Source organism: Condylura cristata, unplaced genomic scaffold, assembly GCF_000260355.1.
Source record: "Condylura cristata isolate star-nosed mole 26May11 unplaced genomic scaffold, ConCri1.0 scaffold00029, whole genome shotgun sequence".
NCBI lineage: Eukaryota > Metazoa > Chordata > Mammalia > Eulipotyphla > Talpidae > Condylura > Condylura cristata.
In genome coordinates this window covers 11,443,751-11,461,728 of record NW_004567130.1, presented here as the reverse complement: position 1 = coordinate 11,461,728, position 17,978 = coordinate 11,443,751, and the positions used below count along the sequence as shown (strand labels likewise).

General features: G+C 51.5%; 1 protein-coding gene across 1 annotated transcript; it reads left to right on the top strand.

Annotated features, from left to right (window-relative positions):
- Positions 1-1,439: 1,439 nt before the first annotated feature.
- DAO (D-amino-acid oxidase) lies at positions 1,440-17,789 on the top strand. Its single transcript, XM_004690959.2, has 11 exons — positions 1,440-1,453; positions 5,613-5,815; positions 6,791-6,905; positions 8,081-8,157; positions 8,781-8,846; positions 10,081-10,135; positions 11,661-11,765; positions 12,568-12,650; positions 13,806-13,923; positions 14,543-14,641; positions 15,989-17,789. The coding sequence occupies exons 2-11, from the start codon at positions 5,622-5,624 to the stop codon at positions 16,118-16,120; spliced, it is 1,044 nt and encodes a 347-aa protein (XP_004691016.1). The 5' UTR covers positions 1,440-1,453; positions 5,613-5,621; the 3' UTR covers positions 16,121-17,789.
- The last annotated feature ends 189 nt before the right edge of the window (positions 17,790-17,978 follow it).

The window sequence follows — 17,978 nt, the reverse complement described above, 5'->3', positions numbered from 1 at the left end:
ATTCCACGGTAGAATAGAATCTTATGACAATCCTACAACTTGTTTGTACATTCTATAGTTAGATTATTTGTTGATTGAGGATATAAATGTTCTTGTATAAACCTTTGCATTGATATGTGTTTTTATTTCTCTTGGGTATGTATATAAGGCTAAGGTTCCTGGGTTTTAGGCTAGGTATATATTCAACATTAGTGGGACACTAACATCAAGTTTTTGAATTTCAGTGATAAAGTGAGCACCTACCCAATAGCAGTATCTACCTTATAGCACAGATGTAAGATTAAAGAAGATAACCCAGGTGAAGTATTTAGAACTGGCACTCAGCATATTTGTGATCACAAAACACAAATCATTGACAGGTTGGGGTCAGGGGTGCATGAAAGTATCTGATTAACTTTTGTTAACATTTAAGTATTCCCATGAAGGACTAGAGGTGCAAGAAATTTTCCAAAGTGACATGAAAATGATACGTAACTATTATTAAAAGAAAAAAAGTCAAACAAAATGGAAGCATGTACAGAGCACAAGGAGTTTACCCTATCTAGTTTTTATAGCTAAAACACTATGCACTTAGTGGACTGCATTTATTTTATTACATCTTCATTATTTACTTGATGCTGCTAAGGGTGGGGAAGGTGGAGGCCAGACCTTAAAGTTGATGTACGGAATGTCTTACCCTGGCTAGTTGGTCCCACTCTCTGGACCTCAGTCTCCCCATCCAAAGCAAGGCCCTAGGCTCTAATAATCACAGTTTCAGGTCTACCCCTGGCAGTGGAAGGACCTGGAGTCCTGCCGCTGGTGTCTGGGATACTAGAGCAAAGGACCACGCATCCGCGTAGCCCAAACAGGCGCCGCCTTGAGTCTGTCCTTGGCCTTGTTCACCCAGCGTCCCAGAATGGCACTGGACTGGCTGTTTGGCCCTGAAGCCCCTGCTCTGTACCTCTGGCTTCTCCTCAGGCACTGCCAGGCTGGCCCCCCCCACCCTCCAGGCCAGGCGCGCAGCAGCCCAGGGAACATCCCTCCCCGCCCCCAGGATGGCAGCCAGAAGAGGGAAGAAAGAGGATTGTCTCCAGCTGGCCCTGGAGACAGCTCTCCTTGTGCCCATCAGCCCTCCCAGTGCCCCGGCCCTCCCTCCTTCCCTCGTTCTCCTGAGGCTTGACCACGGGGGCTTGGGATCCGCCAGAAAAGTCAGGCAACTTTTCAGGGACCAGAGCAAGGGGAGGGGAGGTCTGGAAACTTGGCTGGGGTCCAGCTCCTGGGAGCAGCTCCCTGCCCAGCCCCACCTCTCACTGTGCCCTGTCCATAACTCCGGACTTTGACCCTGCGTTCCAGCCCCGGCTGGTGGGCAGAGGGCTGAGGACAGGTCCTCAGAATCAGAAGCCTACCCTCAGAGCTAGGACCTGTGCGCACTGTAGCTGCCGTTTGCCTGTGAAGTTTGGCACTTCAGGGCCAGGTGAGTGGCACATGCCCCTTGGAGCTGGGTTGGAGGTGGGGCAACAGAACGCAATGTCTCTCTGAGTGTCAGCGGAGAGGTTTCCACACTAGAGCCGGAGGCAGGTGACCATTGGGAGGCAACCCTGTGAGTCAGCACCTTCACCTCTCCAAGCCCCTATTTTCTCATCCAGAAGATGGGGGCCCTAGCTCACCTCTTGCAGGGTAAGTTTGGGGGTTGAAAGAGGTGATGAATGTCAAGTACTTAGCACAGAACTGGGCTCATGGCAAGTAATCAATAGTGGTAGATGTTATTGTAGGGGGGGTTGTGCAGGGAGCGAGTAGCTGAGTTGTCAGGCATTTATAGAATCTGCTCCATTTTAAACACAAACTCTGAGAATATCAATGTCATAAGAAGCAGCCATATGGTGTAACCTGGAGGCTGATTATGCTTATCAGAACTCTATCCCCTGGTGGATTTTTTTTTTAGAACAAGATGCCCATTCCTTGTGCCTGTAGCCATCAAAGACATATGCTGTTGCAAATACCTTCCTAGGAACAAGAGAGGGTATAAGCAAATAAACGCTAACCTGAGAGGCAGACAGAAAGTCAGGTGCAACTTATCACAGGCTGCAGAGTTTCACCAGGCAATGGAGAAAGCTCAGATAGAAACTGGGCCAGCTACAAGGTCACCCCACACTGGCTTTAGGGAGAGTGACTTGCCCTCCATGAGCCTCAGTCTCATGTCGGTAGAACCTGGAGAGCAGCTGAAAGGATTAAATGGGAGGCTTCTGCACACCTCTACATGTGTCCCACAAGAGGCAGACAATCACAACGCGCGTGCACACACACACACACGCGCGCGCACACGCCTCCTGAGGTAATAACCTCAGCCATCTGCATGTCCCCGGGCGCACTGTCCCAGCAGGCTTCGTTGAGGGAATGGCATGAAATACAGGTGAACAACGCTACTGAAGACATCAATGATCGCAGGAACATGCTGGTCCCCTAACTCTACAGCCCCGTGAGCCCCGTGAAGTTCATCACTCACATGCGTGAATGATTTTACGCAAGGCTGCATCTGTCAGTCCCTGGGGTCTGCTCCTGCTCCTGAGAAGGGCCTCAGACATTTATATTGTCTCCTTCTCTCTTGGTCTCTCTCTTACACACACGTGCACACACACAGTTGCTACTATCAGCATTAAATTTGATTTGCATATATGTTAAGACAGTTGACTTGGCATGTGGCTTTGCATTTCAGTTACTCCCACCAACACACTAAAAATTCCAACCAAAGTTAGATTTGACTTTTTTTCAAATCACATGGGTCTGTGAAACACTCACTGTTTCTTTTCACCTGCTGGACCTGCTGCTTGTCAAATTGTGTCAGCAGCCAGACGAGCAGGACATTTTGGCTCATAAACTTGCAAGTCAGGCTAGTCAAGACTGCTGCTCACCAGTGGGTTCTGGGCCTCGGTGGCTTCATCTGTCAAATGGGCATAACGATAGCTCCAGGGGCTACTAGATTAAAGTAAACACCACAGGGAAAGTTCTAGCACTAATGGCTGATGCAAGCCAGTGGTTGAAAAACTAGCAACGGCTACCGTAGTCTTGTTATTGCCATATTTACCAGTTTTGTTCCTGGACTCTTCCATTCACAGAAGCTTTTAAACCCCAAGACTTCAGAAAGTAAACCCCAGGACTTTGAATGAACAACTCTGCTTCCCTGGACCTTAGTTCCCTGTCTGCCTGAGCCATCTGGCTTTAGTCCCTCTCTTTCATGGCCAGCGGGAGCCTGCAGGTGCCCCTGGTCTCTCCTTGAGCTCCCGGGGGCGTCTCCTGGGTCTCCCTGCCTCTGCTCCCAGCCAGAGGCTTCACCAGGCCCCAGCCTTGCCTGCAAAGATGGCTGCTGCTCAAGCTCTTCCTCTCTGCCCAGAAACCCTGAAGGGCTTTCGAGCATGCACCTTTTCTCGCTCATATACGTTGCTATTATATAAGAAACTCTTATTCCTCCACCCTTCACTGGTTTTCTAGGTAACATGAAAATGGAAAAAAAGTGGGTCCTGGTAAAATCAGAGCTGAGCCCACAGCCCCTGCTCTGCCTCATGCTCTGACCTCAGATCATTTCCCTCGCTCTGTTCCAGCCTCAGCTTCTTCGTCTGTAACTTGGGGACAGTGACAGCCATTGCGGTCCTTGATGAGCTCCTGAGCTCTTTCTGGAATTTTCTTTTTGGACCCTTTAGAGAACTCTCCTCAGTCAGCCTGTCACTCATTCATTCAGTGTCTGCGACGTGCCAGACACTATTTTAGGCTCCAGGTAGGAGAGCGATAGACAAACTCCAGCCCTTCTGGAGCTGATCTCCTGGTAGGGAGACAATATTTAGGGAGCTTTGCTAGCCCTTAAAAGTTTATAGAAGAGGGAACCGAACTCAATTAGGACAACCAATTCACCCCAGCTTACCCAGCACTATCACCGTTTTAGCACTCAAAGTCCACATTCTGGGCACCTACTCCATCCTGGGTAAGCTGGGGCGGCTGGTCATGCTTGTTTGGCCAAGTTGAGAAACCTGCCCAGGGTCACAGCTGGTGCGTGCAGGGTCAGGCTATGAACCTGCTGTCTGCCTGACCCCAGTCCGCTGGCACCTGCCACCTACCTCTGTGCCACACTGCCTCCTGGTTTCATTAGAAACCAAGTCCTGCCTTCTTATTGTTAATGTCCAAAAGTGGTCAGACTCTAGTGATTATGTAGGGACAGGTGGAAAGCCCAGAGAGGGGAAGTAGCTTGGCCAAGGTCACACAGCAAGCCAGGAGTGAAGCCAGATCGACTCTCCCTTCTTCCTCTCTCCGTCTCTACCTCCCGCTGCTGTGTGGGGACACAAGGTGGCTCCTGTGTATTGAGCCTGCTCTGTGCCGAGCACTGTCGTAGGCATTGTCACTTAGTCTTGGGGTGGGGGATACCCCTATTTTACAGATGAAGAGTTGTCTTTCCTGATGGGGAGGGGACAGGGGTCCCAGAGAGAATCTGCCCCTCACCCTCCAGCTGGGCAGCCACGAAGCTCGGGCTCATAGCTGGATGGAGGGTCACCCAGAGGAGCGACGCCTTTCCCTTGTTTGCTTCTATCTCCAACTTGGCTGCCGAAAGCCCAATGGAGTCCAGTTCTTGTGGGCTGGAGCCATTTCCCCGGCTTCACAAAACTAGGCCATATTGAGAATGTCCTCTGTTCAGGGCCATGGGCCTGAGTTGCCAGGAGCCGAGGTTGGAGGGAGAAGGGCTGTGAGTCCAGAGGAGGGAAGGTTGAATTTGGCCCTTGTGGGCACAAAGTGTCCCCTTGTTCTGCCTCAGCAGGAACCAGCATAATATTTCCCTGCTGTGTGGGGCCCAAGCAATTTCGAGGTCAAAAGCTTCTGGGCCTCTAAACTCTGATGATCCGGACACCCGGCAGGTGTTAGTTGAGGTGTTTCCCTAAAGACCTGAGTCCTGAGGGCAGATATTGCAAGCAACATGCTCACAGCTGTGTCCACTGGCTGCCAGTCTGGCACACGGTAGCTGGGTGATAAGTGTGTGTGAATTTACCTTAATTGGAAATAAATTCTATTTACTGGCTGTGTGAGCTCAGCTCAGTTCCTTCACCTTTCTGAGCCTCAGTTTCCTCACCTGTAAAATGGGGCCAAATGCCATAAGACCATTGAGGGACTTAGCTGAAATGATGCATGAGAAACATAGAACACTGGGACTGGCACACGCTTGGTGCCCCACAAATGTCAGCAAACCGCTCCCACCGTGCAGACCCTGTGCCAGCCTCCTTCCTCTTCCTCTTCTCTTGTGGAATTCCCCTCTACTGAGTTACGGATTGTTTTGCTCATCTTCCAGAAGCTGAGTCTCAGGAAGCCTCTTGGCCAAGCCGGGCTCTTGGCTCTGCCCTTTTGTCTTCCCAGCCTGGGATAGGTGTCCAGGGAAGCTGCATCACTCAGCATCTATGAGACCTTGGGCAGGTGGCTTTGCTTCCTCAGACCATAGTGTTCCCCGTGGTGAGGGTTATCCACAGGCAGGTAGAGAAAGGGCCGTGCGGCAGGGGGCACTTTCCCAGCCTCAGTGGATGATGGCAAAGATGACCAAGGTGAAAGTGGTGATGACGGAGACGCTGGTGATGATGGCATGCTTCCATCCTCCCCTCCTGCAGGCTGGCACGATGCGCGTGGTGGTGATTGGAGGAGGGGTTATTGGACTGTCCACCGCCCTCTGCATCCATGATCACTTCCACTCAGTCCTGCAGCCGCTGGAGGTGAAGGTCTACGCGGACCGCTTTACCCCGCTCACCACCACCGACGTGGCTGCCGGCCTATGGCAGCCCTATCTCTCCAACCCCAGCAACCCACAGGAGGTGTGAGTAGCGGGATCCAGAGGCTGGCTCGGGAGTCAAGTCTGCAGAGGGCTTCCCCACTCACCAAGCACAGTTCTGACCGGGCGTGACGTGAAGAAAATGCTAATACCTAATAAGCCCCTACTACTTGCCAGGCAAGACAGACTGTCTCCCTTCCTCCCCTAAACTGGGCGATGGTCAAGGCCATAAGCTGGGGTGAAAACTTCCACTAGGTGGATTGAAGCTCAGGTTTACAAAAGAAGTTGCAAATTTCTTCCGTTAGTCTAGAAACTGCCAATTATTTCAGCAGAAGCTACAAATGAAAAATGGCTCAGGCAGAAGTTGCGTTCTCACGCCCATAAATTGAAAAACCAATGTTTCTGAGAAGTGGCTGCCGATTCAGGGGCCTGGGCTCCCTCTTCCTCAGGCTCTACCACCCTTCAGGCCTTCCGATTTCTTCACACCATATCCACTGAAAGATCTTGTAGGAGGAACACGTGGGCAGAATATTTAGGGTTTATTGGCTAGAACATAGTCACGTGCCTGCACTTCTGTGCAAGAGAGTCTGGGAAATGTGGTTTAGCAGTATGGCGGGTTAAGCGGGAAGCCTAATTCTAGTTAGGGGGTGGAGGGAGAGGGCAGGAAATGCCAGAGAGTGAGCTTACTTACACCATGTGGCTCATGGCCCCCAATGTTAGTCCCCAGAGTCAGTCAGGGCCTTCATTTAAATTTAACAAACTATGTGATCCCAAGCCAAAGTTGGCTTCAAATCACGGAGAGGGAGCACGCTCTGTTCCTCCTCTTATCCAACCTATTAATGGGACATGTTGGAAAGCTGGCAGTGTGGGGAGATCAGTAGGTACTTGGGGGAGCTACAGGAATGAACATGGATTTTCAACAAGCTGCTCACAGGCACTTGCAAGTCGACTCTCAGCTTCTTTCGCCAACTTGGGGTTACAGAAACGTGGGGTGACCAAGACTCTGGGGGATCCTTCCAGGCAATGGAACCAGCAGACCTTTGACTACCTCCTGGGCCACATCCATTCTCCCAAGGCTGATGACATGGGCCTGGCCCTGATTTCAGGCTACAACCTCTTCCGGGAAGCTGTTCCGGTGAGTGGGGCGTTCATCCCGTTGGGGACAGGAGCCGGGGCTGAGTCTGGGGGGTATTTTTGAGCCTCAGAGATGACAGGCTCCTGTACTCAAAACAGGTTTACTTAAGTCCTATTTGTGCGTTTAAAATCATTTTTGCTTCCATTTTGCTATTAAATTGGTCAAGACCAAGAATCCACTGATGAGCATTGGGAGCTAGGTCTTGGTAGTTGTGGGCAAAACTCAGTGGTGAGTACTTGGTGCTGAAGCCAAGAGGGTCTGGCGGTCCCAGGGCTTTTCATCAGGACAAACTGAAACACTCACACAGACACTTTGAAGTTCGAGGACTTGTAAGTATACGTAGTGAGTTCATTCTCCCTGTGCAGGAAGTGCTTTCATTCCGCTCCTTTCACAGATAAGAAAATAGAGGCCCAGAGAAATGGAGTAACTTGCTCAGGGTCACAGAGTTCTCAAATGGCAGAGCTGGGATTTGAACTCATGCCACTTAGCACATGGTGCCCAGTGTACTAAGAAAGGCACAGTTCAGGCTGTTTGGAGAGAGTGCTCTGGTTGAGTGTCCAGAACATGAAACCAGCCAGCTCTCCAAGGCCTACACATTTACCACCCTGCTGAGGTCATTGCCCATATTATCTCTGTACTTTCTGTGGACCAAGAGTGATTATTCATTTCAGGAGACAAGAAAGAAAACTGAGCCTCTGAGCATTCAAGGTGGCCTGGAGTGAGGTCAAAATCTCCATCCAGGTTGTCTGACCTTACACTCTGCTGCCTCCCATTCTCACCTGTGGGGGACCCTCACTGTTGACCCCACCCTCCCTCTATTTCTGACCTTCGCCACACTGACCATTAGGCTGGTATTCCTTTGGGTTCCACACTTACCTTTGCAATAATGGTTAAGATCATTGCCTCTGGACTCAAATCTCAGCACTATTTATTAGCTATATGACTTTTGACAAGTTACTTAACCTCTCTGAGGATTGAGGACCCTCAATGGGCCTGTATATAAAAACGGGCTAAGAACACTATCTGCCTTAATGAGTGGTTGTGAAGACTGAAAGGGGTGGCGTACGTAAGATGCTCGCAAGAGTGCCATACACAACCTAAACATGTGAGTTGGATATTATTGATATGATTGACTTTTACCCACGCCTATGTCCCGTTCACTCCTTCCCCTGTAGGACCCTTTCTGGAAGAACACAGTTCTGGGATTTCGAAAGATGACCCCCAGAGAGTTGGACATGTTTCCCGGTTATAGGTAAGGTTTTTATCGCTGACGAAAAGATGGAGGCCCCACAATTCAGACTAGTGCAGAAGGCAGCAGGGACAGAGGCACTAAATACCTTGTCCCAGCCAGACCCAGAGCCCCCAGCATTGTGGGCTCCAACTGTTCTCTTCCAGCTCCTTCAGAAAGGCCACCCACCCAGCGGAGACATGGGGGAGGGAGGAGGGAAATGTGGAATCACAGAGCTGGAGCCCGAGGCTCCATATCATTATTCTGTTTTGTAGATGAGGATACTGAGCTCCAGAGAGGTCAAATCACTCCCCCGGGGTCACATGTCAGTCCAGTTGTATCACCCCAAATCTCTCTATGTTTTCCTCTGCGACCCATTCTTCTCTGGTTCTCTCCTCAGCCCACCCCTGGACAAATGCACATCCAGTGTCCAGTGTCAGAGACGACCTTATCTGATCAAAAAATGTCTCCCTTGCATTAGGGGCAGCAAGGGAAATGGGTCTTCCTTGGCACTGCAATCAATGACCCTAGACCAACCCCTTGAAAGCCCAAACAGTAGGAGGCTGCTCCGAACTGTATGTGGTCCCCTTTAAATATAGCTCTGATTCTGATCCTTTATTTTGACATTTTGCCGGCTGTGACTCTAGCTATGGATGGTTCAACACAAGCCTGATTCTGGAGGGGAGGAGGTATCTGCAGTGGCTGACAGAGAGGTGAGATCTTTAGCTTCACTTTGAGGGAGGCCTGTCCCAGATACGGGTGATATCACTTTGAGGGAAGCCTGTCCCAGATATGGGTGGTAGCAGACAGTTGTTTATGGAGTTCACCTCTGTACTGACCAACCCCACCTGTGAATGAAAACCTTTTTTTTTTTTTTTAAAGATTTATTTATTTATTCATGCAGAACTGGGGTACAGGCCAGAGATGTGGAGGGTGAGAGGATTCACCAGGGACAGAGTGGGGAGCAGAACAGGCAGATCGACGAAGTACACTGCTGAGGGGAGCAGCGGACGGGTCAGGAGAGGTCTGCCACGCCATGTGGATCTCCTCCGGGGCAGGCGGGGATCGAACTCATGCAGAAGTGGCTTAAGCTTCTTAGCGCAGTGCTTTAACCCGCTGCACCACCAGGGAGGGCCGAATGAAAACCTTTTTAAAGTCTGGGATGAATAATGCCTTTTAGCAAATGGCCTGGAGTATGCTTTAAAATAGATTTCAGGATCCCACTCTGTATCTATGGAACTAGAACCTGTGGGCAGGGCTGAGAAATTTGTATTTTAAGGAGTTACCTGAGTGATTCTATCATGATCAATCAGGTTTGAGAAGTAGTTACTAATCCTAATCATGGGACTCTTATGATTTCTTTTCAGCCTCTTCTCATTAAGAGCACTCAGGTTTTCAATTATGAGGAAACCACATAGATAAAACATCCTGACATTATGGTCCAGTTTTATGGTTTACTCCTATTCTTTCAAAGTTTCTAAAGTAACAGGTATTTTTACTCTGGGACTTTTGGAAGGAAGGGTTGGGTGTCCCCAGCCCACCCTTTTGTCCTGCTTCCGAGAAAGGGGCATTTGGAATTGATCCCCAGCCCCACCTGCCTTCTCCCAAGCTGTATCTCTTGCCTTGTGATTCAGTGCAATATGGTCTAGTAGCAACTCAGAGGCCTGAGCCCATCATTGACTGACTTTCCGACCTCCGGCGAGACCCCGCTCCCATCTCTGTCTTCCCAGCAAGGGGCTTGGCCAGCTCAGGTTTCTCAAAGAACTTCCACGGAGGGACCAGCTCGTGAATGGATTTGACTACAATGTCATTTTCTCAAAGAGCATTTTGTGGGACTAGTATTCGTGGAGGTTCTTTGTGAGTTACCCCCAACCCCTTTGGGGGAGATGAGTCAGACATCTGAATACTGGTTGGTTGTTTTTTCCTTTGTGTGTTTGATGATCCCAGGTTAACTGAACGGGGCGTGAAACTCTTCCAGCGGAAGGTGGAGTCTTTCGAAGAGGTGAGCTTCAGGTTGGAAGGGGGTGTGGGAGGGAGAGCAAACAGGGGGTCTACTGCTTCCATTGCTGGAGAAGCTCCTTTTTCAGGCCCCCAGAGTTAGGGCTCAGGTGTGCTGCTTGGACGTTGGTGGAATCAGCAAAGGGGAAGTGGGTCTCGGTGGCCAGTAGCAGATAACCTCTAGCTGAACCTCAGTTTCCAGGGCAGAAAGTTCGCTGCCTTTCACGGCCTTTTGTGGTATCAGCTACACCCTCCCTTGAGTTTCAGACACTAGGTCACTTCCTGCCAACACCTGGATTCATGTTCCTGCAAAGCCAAGGCTCTCAGCTGACTCATTTCCAGAATAGCACTGCCATCCATAACAATGACGGCAACGGTTAGGTCACCAGGCATGAACTGTGTGCTGGGAACTTTGTTGTCTGACTTCACTAAATCGCTGCTCCTAGGCCGGTGCTTGGAGCCGAGAAGCACTGGGCACATACAGCCTCAGCCACCAGGACTGACTGATGGGTGCTTGAGAAGCACAGGGAAGTCTGGCACAGCCCTGGCTCCCAAGGGACGCACGTCCCAGTGTCGCCAACACCGCCCATGAGCAGTGTGTGGTCGGGGCGTCCTTGGGACCAGCTGGCCGGAGTTTGGGGGCCACAAGGCTACATGCCGAGCTCGTGAGTGTCCCACAGACACATGGAGGTTCCAGCATGTCTTCTGCAGATGGCTGGGAGAGTAGAAGGCAAGAAACCGATGTAAAAGGCGTGAGAAGGAGGGAGAATACTATCTCTGCTCCCTTTCTGATTTCTTCTGGAATGTTCTGAGAAGTTTCTCAACACTCCCACAGCTCTCCTTCCCACACTTTTATATCCAGAGTCACAGCTGGATCCTCACAGCAGTCTGTGATTGGGTATTACCCAGCTGATAACTAAGGAAACTTCCAGAAGCCTGAATCACAAGAAGGGGAAGGGACATTTTTGAGGCCCCACAGGGGGCAAATGGCAGAGGGAACATTTGGAGGCCCCTCAGAGGAGGGCCCCTCCCCCCTGCTCCACAGGGAGCAGAGAACAGTGGAGGTGTGCCCAGAAGCCTGGAGTTCTGGCTACCTGTCACCACTGAATGCCAGTAGAGACAGGAACTGAATCTTTCAAGTGCACTTTAATCACAAAGCCGGCAATCTGGAAGCTGGTGATCAACACCCCAAAGAAACCGCCTTTCCATTTCATTTCTAGCCGGTTTCTTCCAGTGAGTTGAACAAAGACAGTTCAGCACTGAGCAGCCTTCACTGCTGCCAGGACACAGTGATGTCCAGCCCCGGAGCTCCTAATCGCCCTCCTGGACACCTGGCCTATAGCTCGTCCCCCTGTGCTGAGGCTGGGCTGCAGATAGCATCCCCCCCGCCCCCACTCCTCCAGCCGAGTCCTTGGGCTGGAAATGAGCAGACAGGCCATGCACAATATGTGTGTGCAGATTTCCCACTGGCTTAGCGTCTCACCCGGGTTCTCACCCTCTCCCACTATCTGCCTGTCGGTTACCTTCAGGTCGCAAGAGGAGGCGTGGATGTGATTATCAACTGCACGGGGGTGTGGGCAGGAGCCCTGCAGCCAGACCCCCAGCTGCAGCCAGGCCGGGGGCAGGTCATCAAGGTGAGTGAGAAGAAGGGAGCGAGCGAGGCCTCACTCTTTTGTTGCTAGGGAGATGGGTGCTACCTGCTATTGCATCCCAAAGACAGAGAGAGTGTGGAGCCACCTGTTAAAGGAGCACCCAGAACTCCAGGGAATTGCCTGTTCATGGAGCAAAAGGACCAACTCAGCCCTCCATACCTTTCCTTGGGGGCTTCTTCTTAGTAGTAAAGCATGTGCAGCTCTCGCCTTACACATAGGCCCGCGTAATCGTACAAAAGACTAACATCGTTTGCTAAGTGACAGGCACAGGCCTGAGCCCACGGAGCACCCCACTGTAGTGCGTGATTTGTTCTTCCCCACCTCCCTTGGAGATGGGCTGGAACCACCCCATTATCCCACAGAGTGGCGAGCTGACAGTAGGGATTGGAAGGCAGAAACTTGGCTTCAGAGCCTGAGTGTGGAAGTCCCGCCTCTAAGTGTGCATGGGCGTGAAGCACACCTATGTGTGGGCTTACCTGCACACGCATGCCTACGTACATCTGTAGGTGAGCAATAGGTTCCACTTTGGGGCTGTTGTGTGTGCGCATTTCTATACCTCCTGGGTTCGTCTGTGGGCTGGCGGTGAGGCTGTGCAATGCTTCAAGGAGCAGGCGTGATGCTCAGGAAGAGCCAGGAGGGCTCTTCTTGCATGAGCAGATAGCCTGGTGCAGATAATGGGTCGAGGGAGGCTAAGGAGTTGGTCTTGCCACTGTTCCCTGGAGGGAATCAGGGCAGGGGACCTCGTGGATCTGGCTCTCCTGACAATTCTCCTCTCAATCGACAGGTGGATGCTCCGTGGATAAAGCACTTCATCCTCACCCATGACCCAGAGAGAGGCATCTACAGGTCCCCATACATCATCCCAGGGTTAGCATCTCACATCCACTCTATGCCCTGCCCAGGCCCTTTGTTTAGGCCCTTCAGGTTGTTTTCTTCCAGTAGTTTGAAGCATAGCGGAGCCATCAAATCCCTGGGCTCGACCTTGATTGGGCTCTATCCTGAACATGCTTTTGGGTGACACTAGTCGTGATGTTGTAGACAAAAGTAATGGCAGTGATGACAGCAATGCCAGAGGAGACGTGGATGGCAACAATGGCGATGGGGATGGCGACCGAGCTTGATGGTGATGATGATAACAATGGTAGAGGTGACAAGGCTGGAGAAGGGGGTCATGGTGTCATGGACCATTTTCTGGGTGGCAGGAGAGACAGTATTGTTATTGATGGGGAAGTCAAAGGTGATGGGGGTGGTGACTGGGATAAGAAAAATAGAGTGGTGATGTTGTGTTGATGAGATAAGTGTTGGTGGTGTGGCTGGGGCAGGGGGGAGTTGGTGCTGATGGAGTTGACACTATGATGATGATGTTAACAGTGTGGTTGAGATGACCGTCTCGAAGGCAGTGGCCATGGTATGACTTGCTGACTATCTGACTCACTGATGTGCGTGATACAGTAAAGATAACAGAATCATGACGATGCGAAGGACATGGGAAAGGCGGGGAAGGGGCTGATAGTAATGCTGTATTAACCACATCAAAGAAGGAAATAGTGGAGGTCACGCTGAGGATGGAGATGACCCTATTTTCCCCAGCTTTATTGAGATATAATTGACATGGACATTGTGTACATTTAAGATGCACAACATGGTGATTTGCTAGATGTATAGACTGTGAAATGATGGCCATGCGGTTAGTGAACACATCGCCTCACGTGATTCCAATGTTTTGCGTGTGGTGAGAACCACTAAGATCGACTCTCTCGGCCACTTTCAAGCATATAATCCAGTGTCTTAAACCCCAGCCACAGAGCTGTCCGTTAGGCGAGACGAGTGTTGCCAGAGATGGCAGGTGGCGGTGACAGTGGTGACAAGGACGAGTGCTAGAGTGTTGCTGGCAGGAAAGGCAACGTTGGAGCCTGTCACGACCCACGTAGACATGGTGGTGAGGGTGACCGTGACAGTGGCCCTCAGTCACTTCAAAAGCTTCTATTTCCTTCATTCACGACCCTCCTCACTTCCATGTAGGATCCAGGCGGTGACTCTTGGAGGCATCTTCCAGCTGGGGAACTGGAGCGAGGTTAACAGTATCCAGGACCACAACACCATTTGGGAAGGTTGCTGTGGCCTGCAGCCCACCCTGAAGGTAGCAGGGGGTGCCACTGCCCCCCACAGGGGCCCGGTAGCTTGCTCACTGGGGTACTTGAGGATGGGAAGGGACCATCACTGGATGGCTAGGCAAATGAGCTCCAGAAGAAATGGGCTAGCCCAGCATTTGATCATGTTCAGGGGATTTCTGCTGGGGGACTCATGAAACCTTGGCCATGACTAAGAGCTGCTCTCTCTGGAGGTGAAATCCCCCAAATGCCCTTGTCTGTTTTCCAAAGGAGTAGATGTAGTTGTTGCAGAAATCCCAGTGTTCACACTTGTCTGCTAGGGTGATGGTGAGGGGTGGGGATGGTGGGTGTGAGTGGTGATGAAGATGCTGAGGATGGTGAGGAGGAGGAGGTGGTGACAAGAGCATCTCATGGGGGCTGGTGGTTGGTGAAGATGGGGCAGTGGATGGAGCTGGGGGGAGGTATAGTGAGAGGAATGGTTCCAGCGGCGGATGGAAGTGGTGATGGTGACAGTGGCGCTGAATAAAACTAACGGGGAAGGTGGTGGTGATAAAGATTTTAATGAGATTCCAAAAGTGACCTCCCCATCTAAAAATGACAGCAGAAAAATATAACCCAGAGATTCATCACTAACATTTTTCTTTCTAGGATGCAAAGATTATTGGTGAATCGTCTGGCTTCCGGCCAGTACGCCCCCAGGTTCGGCTAGAACGAGAACAGCTTCGCTTTGGACCTTCGAACACAGAGGTATGCTCTACGCTGTATGGAAATTAAAGACATGCCCCCTCCACGTGGGCTCTAGAATTTTCAGGGAAGTCACGCCTGGCCTGGGGGCTCCACACAGCTCCCCTCCAGGCAGGCATAGTACCCCTCACCTGTAAATGGGGAAATAAACTCAACCAGCAGAAAAGACCTGTCAAGGTCACATAGAGGGCAGCACTAAAGGTAGTTGCTAAAGGCAGTGGCCAAGAAGAGGGAAAACGGCCAGATCTTACACCTCCACTAGCAATCTCATGGCGGCTCCCTTTCCTAGGACTCTGGGAGATCAGTCACTTGTACTCATCAGGCCACTGGGGTGGTGGGGTGGGGGCCGGACAGGTCGTATGGACTTGACTTCAGTGCCCCTTCCCAGATATCCACTTTGTGGCTTCTGCATCGCCTGTCTGGGGTCCCCTCTGTGTCCCCTGTCTCGGGACAGGAACTTGGCTTTTGGAGATGGTGGGTGTGTCCTGGGCTGAATGCAAGGAACTGACCTGGTTGCTGGTGGTTGGGCCCCAGCAGGAAAGCAATGCTCCCCAGGAGGCTTCCCTCCCCCCTTAGCTCTGCATGTGTGTGTGTGTGTGTGTGTGTAGAGTGAATGACAGACTAACTCTCTGCTGATGGCAAGGGCCCTCAGGTCTGGCCTCTGTCCCCCGGACAAGTTAGCACCCAATCCAGTGTCCACCGATGTGTTATCCCTGCTTTTCTTCCCTCCCAAGAAGGGTTGAAGAGCCCATCTGTTAACACAGGAGAGTCAACATTTCAGGGCAGGATGGGAGCCATGCAGGTGATTTAAGGAATTATGAGCACACTGGATGCCAAGGGGAAATTTCTGACCTCAAGTTCTGGACAATTTTTTTCTTTTCTTTTTTAAGATTTTATATAGAACTGGGGTACAGGCCAGAGGTGCAGGGGCGGTGAGAGGCTTCACTAGAGACAGAGTAGGCAGCAGAACAGGCAGATCGACGAAGTACACTGCTGAGGGGAGCAGCGGGCGGGTCAGGAGAGGTCTGCCGCGCCATGTGGTCACCTCAGGGGCAGGCGGGGATCGAACTCATGCTGAAGTGGCTTTAGCTTCTCAGTGCGTGCTCCAACCTACTGCACCCCCAGGGAGGGCCCTGGATGGTTTTACATGTGCTGGGTGCAAGAAACAGGTCCACCTTGTGAGCAAGAAACACCTGGGGTCAGCCTCTAGCTCCCCAAACAATTCCAGGACCCCACCACCCCACCATGCTGCTGAAAGGACCCCGAGTGTCCTGGGGCTCTGCCCAGCACTTTGCAGGAGCGCTGGGACTTCCAGAGCAGCCGCAGCCACCCCTGTCTTGCCTCTCCCAGGTCATCCACAACTATGGCCATGGGGGCTACGGGCTCACCATCCACTGGGGCTGTGCCCTGGAGGTGGCCAAGCTCTTCGGCCAAGTCCTGGAAGAAAGGAAGCTGCTTAGGATGCCTCCATCCCTCCTCTGATGATGCCAGTGGCCACCGCCTCCTCCACCCACACTCCCTGCTGCCCTCGCCAGCTGACTAGTGTGCTCCCTCCATGCTTGCTCTCCACCCCGCCCCCAGACCCCTCCCACAAGAAGCATGAGGTGAGAGGAAACCACAGGCCAGTGCCCGTGGATGAATCCACAAAGCCGAACCCAGCCCCAGCTAGGGTCCTCTGTGAGAGCAGGGGCCGCTCCCTCCGCTTGGGCCCGAATGGCGGTTGTTCCACGCGTCCTCACAAGAAAGGAGAGCTCAGAAAATGAGAGAGGGCAGTGGAAAACTGAAGGTCATTGAAGTCGCACCGATATAGGAAGGGTTCTAAAAAGCCCCACTGCCGAGACAGAGCTCTGACCATTTAAGGCACCTCCCTGAGCCCCTGGGGCTGAGCTTGGAGCTCCAGTGCCGCAGAAGGCTGCAGCAGCTTTCACTGCAGAAATAGTTGCACTTCACACTAGGGGTAGAACTGGAGTGTGGAAAGCAGAGACGAGAGAGACATCGAGTGAGTAGCATCTGATATTGTTCCACGCCCAGAATTCCAAATGGCATCAGCTGTCCACTTGAGTGGCCCCTGGACACCTGGGGACCCTTGAGAAGGAGCCACAAGGCACCCCTTTGTTAGAGAATAAACTCACCACGAGTATCTGTGTTTGGGGGGAGAGCTGATTTAACATCCTCCTGATCTCCTGGCTGTTCCCCCTGAGATGCAAAAAACAATACAAAACAAAACAAAAGATGGTTTTGAAAGATTTAAATGATCTAGAAGTCACCTGAACATCTTCATCCCTAATTGTCTGTCGGCTTCTGTGAAAGGCCAGAAGTCTTATGCATGTGGGGCCCAGCAGGAGGTGCTATGGGGGGGTCTTGAGCAGCCCAGGCCATGTCCTGCCTGTGCTAGTTCCCCTGAGGGTTTCTTCACGAGGCATGCACCCTGAATTTGGCCAGCCTCAACTAAGTAGGGGGAGAGAGCCAAGATGTAAGTTAGAGAGCTCTTGTCCTAATAATAATAGCACTTAGTAATTATGTCTAACATTTGTAGCGTTCGGGCCGGGTACCAGGCTTGTGCACAACTGACTACACATTACTCACTGCCGGCTCATCCCCTCCACGAGCAGTCAGTCGCGGTTCCTAGGTGTGAAGAACGAGGCACAGACAGTAGTAGGAGATAAGCAGCTAGGGAGGATGTTTAAACTATTTTGATCTAGCAGGCTAAAATTTGGAGATTCCACTTTCAAAAAAAATTCAAATTCCCGTCTTGAAAATCAGGAGCGTCTATGAGGTAACCAAGTTATATGGAGTTGAATCGTCACAGTCGCCCCCTTTGGAGAGGGTTGTGCTCCTCTCGACCCTCCCCACTTCCGCTTCCGCTTCCTGTTCCCCACACATTCTCTGGCTTGCTCACTCATGTCTCCTGGCTGTCCCCTGTGGGAAATGAACTGCTGCTCCCGGACTTCTAATAAAGCTGCACATCTTCATCTGAATTCGCCTGAGTATAATTTCTGTTCCTTGCAACCAGAACAGACTCGATGAGAACTGTGTAGTGGACTGCCCTCAGTTACCCCTCATCTCACCACCATTGCCACAGAAGCCCACTTTTGTGTTCAAGAGGCCGTGAGTTTCCCTTCATCCTGTGGGAAGATTCCTTCCTCGGCCCTAGAGGAGGACTCAGGCTGGGGTGGGCATGTGACCCATCCTGCTCCCATTAATGGTCTGGCCAATGTCCTTGTCATCAAGGTCAACGTGCTGAAGGCCTTCCTTTTCCAATCCAAAACAGTAGAAAGGAAACATTTTTACGACTACTCCTTCTTCATTCTAATGGAAATAAATGTGATGTCCGGCGCCT